A 6000-nucleotide genomic window follows, 5' to 3' on the forward strand; every position below is an offset into this window, starting at 1 on the left:
TCACTAAGTCCTATGAGAGTTGATGTGAAAAATCTCAAGGAATTAACAGTAGTTGTTTGCCCTTAAAGAAACATGACAGTAAGACCTTCCTCTCTTCTAATGCTCTTGTTGCTTAAATGTGGCCTAAGATTCCTACGAAAACCACTTTCTCTCCTACATGGGACATGATATACTGGAAATGAGGCTTCCCAGTGACAGATAAATGAAGCTTTCAACAACTGATCAGTGTTGCTTGCCAATGGTTAATCAGAGATGCTTTCAAGGAAAGATCTCAATCAAAAGGGAGAAATATGAAAAATGAAATAAATGGAGCCATTTCAAAATGAAGCCAGAGCCACCTCCCCAGAGAAAAGGTTCTGCACACCTTGCTCCTTGAACCTTTGGACTGTTTGACTTGGGCAAAATAACCTTTGGACAGGGCCAGACCAGCCTTGTCTTCTAAACAACTGTTTGTGGAGCCAACAGGAAAGCAAACATCCTGATTACAGAGATTGAAGATTACGGGCCTTTTTTAGAATCAGTAAACATCCATGTAGAGTTCTGGGTGCCTATAAACACCAATAGAAATTCATTCCTTCTTTATGTAATTATTTCCCTTCCCTTTCTCATACAACCCTTTGCCTTCATCCCGTAATCAGAACACAATTTGGATTTCTGCCTAATTTAGTGCATCGTGAATACCTAGCTATTCTTTGAACTCAAAAAAATGCTGTTGCCTCTCAATTTGGCTTTTTATTTTTAGGTTAACAATGTAATTGAGAATTGATGTTGCCATTAATATTTTTTAAAAAAACAGCATTATCTTAAGGCCTCCTTAACACATATGATGTCTTCGTTGGTGACCCGAACTCTGAGCAGAAATCAGAGAATGTTGGGAAAGGAAACTCAACTAAGGGCAACAGAGAAGCAGTAGGAGGTAATAGAAAGAATAGATCTATTTGGGGGGAAATCTGACTTTGGGACTTTAAATTCACTATGTGGACCATGGAAGAGTCTATTGAATACTCCGAAACCCTATAAAATAAAAGCATTTAGATAATCCCAAATATTCCAAAATCCTGGTATTTGGTTTTACAAAGAGAGAGAGAGAGAGAGAGAGAGAGAGAGAGATTTACTCTAAGAACAATTTTGAGGGTGATCACCTCAAAAATTAAAGATCCAATCTTCCCTCTTTTGCAGCCAAACTCAACATTTAACTTATCCCATTGTCATTCTATTTATTTTTAATTGAATTTTTGGGTGACATTGGTTAAGAAAATTATACATATTTCAGGTGTACAATTCTAAAATACATCATCTGTATATTGTATTGTGTGTTTACCACTTCAAGTCAACTCTCCTTCCATCACCATTTATCCTTCCTTTACTTTCTTCTACCTCTCCCCTTTCCCTCTGACAATCACCATACTGCTGTCTGTGTCCATGAGTCTTTCTATTATTTATTCTTTGCTTAATCCCTTTACCAATCTCATTCAGCCCCCAACCCCCACCCCTCTGACAACTGTCCGTTTTCTGTACCTATGAGTCTGTTTCTGTTTTGTTAGTTTATTTTGTTCATTAGATTCCATATTCTATTTCTTAGACTACATACCTGTTTGAAATTCTTGTCTCATTTTCTATTGTAGTGTATAATTTATACTATGTTTCCTCAGTAATCCCAACTCTACTTTAATATTTTTACTAAATCTTTATTTGTTTTTCTTTTTATTCTTTCTCATATATCATTTATTTCTCCATTAATAGGTTTCTAGTTTTTTCGTTTATAGACTATCTTTCTCACTACCTTGCTTTGTGATAGAATCGCATATTTGGGTCAATTACAAAGATTGAAATTAAAATGTTTGCATTTATAATAATTGCTTGATGGATGACAAAGGTCAGTTCCTACCAGAAGACTATGTCCTCTCCTTGAATGTAATACACCTGCTTTTCATGTGCTCTGTCTTCTAATTTGTCTGTATTTCTTATTTTCACAATGTTCTTTCATTTCATCTTCTTTTAAATCTTTGATCCTAATTCTCTAGCCCCTTAATTTTCTTATTCTTCCCTCTTAAATAACAGTGGCACACATATGCCCTTTCCACCAGTGTCCTCAAATCTTCTTTCCAATACCAAGACTTAGGACTAGTCTAGACAAAAGTATGAAGAAAGAAAAACACCTTTCTTTGCCCTTTCACCCTCCACTTAGGATTGTCTTTCCTTCTCCTTTTGGCACCACTATTTTCTAAAGGTCTCTTGTGTTCCTCTAGTTCAGTGGTTCTCAAACTTCTGGCCCTTTAAATACAGTTCCTCATGTTGTGACCCAACCATAAAATTATTTTCGTTGCTACTTCATAACTGTAATGTTGCTACTGTTATGAATCGTAATGTAAATATCTGATATGCAGGATGGTCTTAGGCGACCCCTGTGAAAGGGTCGTTCGACCGCCAAAGGGGTCGCGACCCACAGGTTGAGAACCATTGTGCTAAGTGAAGAAAGGCAGACACAGAAAGACACCGTCTTTTAGTTGTATTTTTGAAGTGGTTGTTTGCGGCAGCAGTCTCCGGTGTTTACCTATGCCGCCATCTTGGTCTCTCCCTTCTTTTAAATCTTTGATCCTAATTCTCTAGCCCCTTAATTTTCTTATTCTTCCCTCTTAAATAACAGTGGCACACATATGCCCTTTCCACCAGTGTCCTCAAATCTTCTTTCCAATACCAAGACTTAGGACTAGTCTAGACAAAAGTATGAAGAAAGAAAAACACCTTTCTTTGCCCTTTCACCCTCCACTTAGGATTGTCTTTCCTTCTCCTTTTGGCACCACTATTTTCTAAAGGTCTCTTGTGTTCCTCTAGTTCAGTGGTTCTCAAACTTCTGGCCCTTTAAATACAGTTCCTCATGTTGTGACCCAACCATAAAATTATTTTCGTTGCTACTTCATAACTGTAATGTTGCTATTGTTATGAATCATAATGTAAATATCTGATATGCAGGATGGTCTTAGGCGACCCCTATGAAAGGGTTGTTCGACCGCCAAAGGGGTCGTGACCCACAGGTTGAGAACTGCTGCGCTAGTTGGTCATAATGGGTTCAAGTGACCCCTCTATGTTACCCCAAATTCTGGACTTTTTCTAATCTTTCTTCCTGCAACAAAGACTTTTCTGCCCTGGGTCCCATTCTCTTAGGGTGCACCTAACTTCCGTATCACCTGATGTCCCAAAATGAACTAATAGCTTATGTACTCTCTTTCCCTAGGCAAAAGTATAATTAACAGGGTCTTTTTAGGGATTTTGGCTAAAGAGGAATAATATAAGGCATTATACTGAAAATATTTTAGAACCCCTAACTTCTATCCCCTCTAAATATGCCATGTCCAGCAGAAATTGACTAAAATAGAGAAAAACTCCAAAGTGGAAAATTGATATACCAGCTATGTTATAGATGAGGGAGAAACTTATTAAAGTTTCTAAGGATAAAATTTCTCAATGATATATTTTATTCACCTGAGGGTTTTGTGGGTTTCTTTTAGTCCTCACTTGAGGATATTTTTTATAGATTCCTTTTTTAGAGAGAGGAAGGGAGAGAGAGAGAGAGAGAGAGAGAGAGAGAGAGAGAGAGATTGACTGCCTCCAGTATGCGCCCAACAGGGAATCAAACCCACAACCTTTTGGTATATGGGATGATGCTCCAAACAACTGAGCCACGTGACCAGGGCCTCAGGCCTTTTTAAAAAATTTTAGATAAAATGGAGTTGTAAGGAAAATATATAACTTCAGCATTTTGTTTATCAGCAATAATTGGTATTTCTCTTCCTCTACGCTTTTATTTTTAACTATTGAGTTTTCATCACTTAAGAACTTTACTGTACATAAATTTCTCTTTTTCTCTCATAATCCCTTCTCCTGGATTTCCTTTCATCATCATGTCAAATAAAATATATTTGTCCCAATTGCCCCAATTTTTCTATAACCTATTTGCCAAGTGTTTGCCACCATTTATAAAGCAATTTGAAATACATTAGTACATTTGGTTCTCACCCTATGAGATAGATACGGTAGATCTCATGCCCATTTGGGGAAATGGGAAAGCCAGTGCTCAAATTGTGATATTCTACTCAAGTCTTGTAGCTGGTAAGGAGCAAAAGCAAGAACCCAACTCTTGTCTTTTGACCATAATCACCTACCCAGACTCTAACCTGCTGAATTCCACACAGAACCTACCATGGGGTATTATGGGAAATTTTACTTTGTATTTTCTTTTTTTCAGTAAAAATAAAAATGAAATAAAAATAGTAAGGATTTAAAATTTATGTCCAAACCCACACCCATGCAATCACATAATGCCTTAGGATTTAAAATCCCACCCACCAAATTCACAAAGGTGAGAGAACATTTACTTCTCTCTCTTAATCTACACATCAGAACACTTAAGTAAGGGGTCAGGCACTATAAGCAAACCTAGAATGAGATAAGTTGCATAGATAAAATGTTGGTTTCTATGACGCATACAATTTGCATAATATTTATATTATTCATTTAAGGCTGGGAATCGCCACTCTAAAATGAAGTATATATAGTGCCTTGCTGAATTTCTCTGGTTTTCAAACATCCTTCTAAATACGTGGTAACTCATAGAAGCCAATTCCTTTTTCAATCTACCAAGACCCTATCTGGTGAGGATCTAATAGCTGGCTTTGTAATTTGAAAAGCAAACATGAATATAAGAGCACAAAAAAAGATGTTGCAATGAGCAACATAATACTCTGGAAACATGGCACATACATTGGATCTTGGTTAGCATTTCTAGTAAATAATTTTTAGATTACTAAAATATCTTGGAAGTTTTTCTATACCAACAGCCTTCAAACTATTTCCTTTTTATATCTTACTTTTCAACCAAGATTTCTATGCTTTTGGTTTTCAAATACATTTCTCTCCCATTTATTGTACCTTTCATCTCATACATTTCGCCATCTCATTTATAACTAAATTTATGTTTAAAAATTTTAAAGCATCTTGGCCAGAAACTTAGAATTCAACACTAGTTCCAATTCAGCCAGTAACAAGCCACATCCTTTTCTTTGCCCAAGGCATATTGTGGTTTACTCTTTTAATTTACTGAAAGGCAAGTTTAGACTCATGCCTTTAGCTAGAAGACAGATGCAGGAATGATTTCTAAATATCTTATTTCCTGCTTTAAAAGTTAAATTAAAACTCTTTTCTTTTTCCTTCATTAGCATCATCACATTTCAGGATTGCCTGCAGCATCGCCCCAGAGCTCCCCTGCCTTATTTGTACTCACCGGCTGCCTTTTGACACCCAGCCAGTTCTTCCAGACCAGGATCCGAAGCTGGTGAAACTGGGAGGCCATCCTTCAAACACCCCAAACAATATTTTTTTTTCTTTTCTTTTTTTCCTCCACCCCTCAAAAAAAAAGAATTGGTCCAATTTGTGTGTCAATGGGCCAGAAGTCTTTTCACGGCATAGCTTCCGTGTCGACTGGGGTAAGAAACCCACAGATGTTCTCTGCCACGGATGTTATTTTCCTGTGCAACGATTGGCTTAATTCTTGAGCCAGGAGCACTTCTCAACCAACTCTTCCTCTCAAATAAGGACCCAGACCAGTATCTTTCAGTGGTTTCTGCTTATATTAAAATAACCTCCAGTTGCTGCTTGTTGCGTGAAGTCCAGACTCAAGAGAGAGAATGAATACCATTCAGATAATGCCCCACTGTGAAAAAGAAGAAAAAAAAAAGAGCTGAACCTCCTACTCTCCATGAAATTAACTGCCTATCCACACCTTCGAGGAGGTGTCACCTGCACTGAACACGTCATGAGGAATTAGGTGGGACTCTTGCCAGGCCAGTAAGACTTGTCCTACATTCTCTCACCTTCTTTACTACATAGTGCCTACTCCAGCAGAGCCAGGCAGGGCGTGAGGAGCATTTTACAGACTCTAGCCCAGTGACTCTTATACTAGTAATATTTACAGTGTCGTTAAGCTGTTTTAAGTCAGTAAGA

The 6000-nt window shown here is 37.5% G+C and overlaps 1 protein-coding gene across 1 annotated transcript in view; it reads right to left on the reverse strand.

The window, feature by feature from the left end:
* The window catches only part of ABCA12 (ATP-binding cassette, sub-family A (ABC1), member 12), a 169772-nt gene extending 164341 nt beyond the window's left edge, over positions 1 to 5431 (reverse strand). The window contains exon 1 of the mRNA XM_005882288.2: positions 5282 to 5431. Coding sequence (XP_005882350.1) covers positions 5282 to 5350 — 69 coding nt within the window. The 5' untranslated portion in view covers positions 5351 to 5431. The remainder of the gene's footprint in view (positions 1 to 5281) is intronic.
* Between the last annotated feature and the right edge of the window lie 569 nt (positions 5432 to 6000).

The sequence above is a fragment of the Myotis brandtii genome, unplaced genomic scaffold (genome assembly GCF_000412655.1).
Source record: "Myotis brandtii unplaced genomic scaffold, ASM41265v1 scaffold702, whole genome shotgun sequence".
Classification (NCBI taxonomy): Eukaryota; Metazoa; Chordata; class Mammalia; order Chiroptera; family Vespertilionidae; genus Myotis; species Myotis brandtii.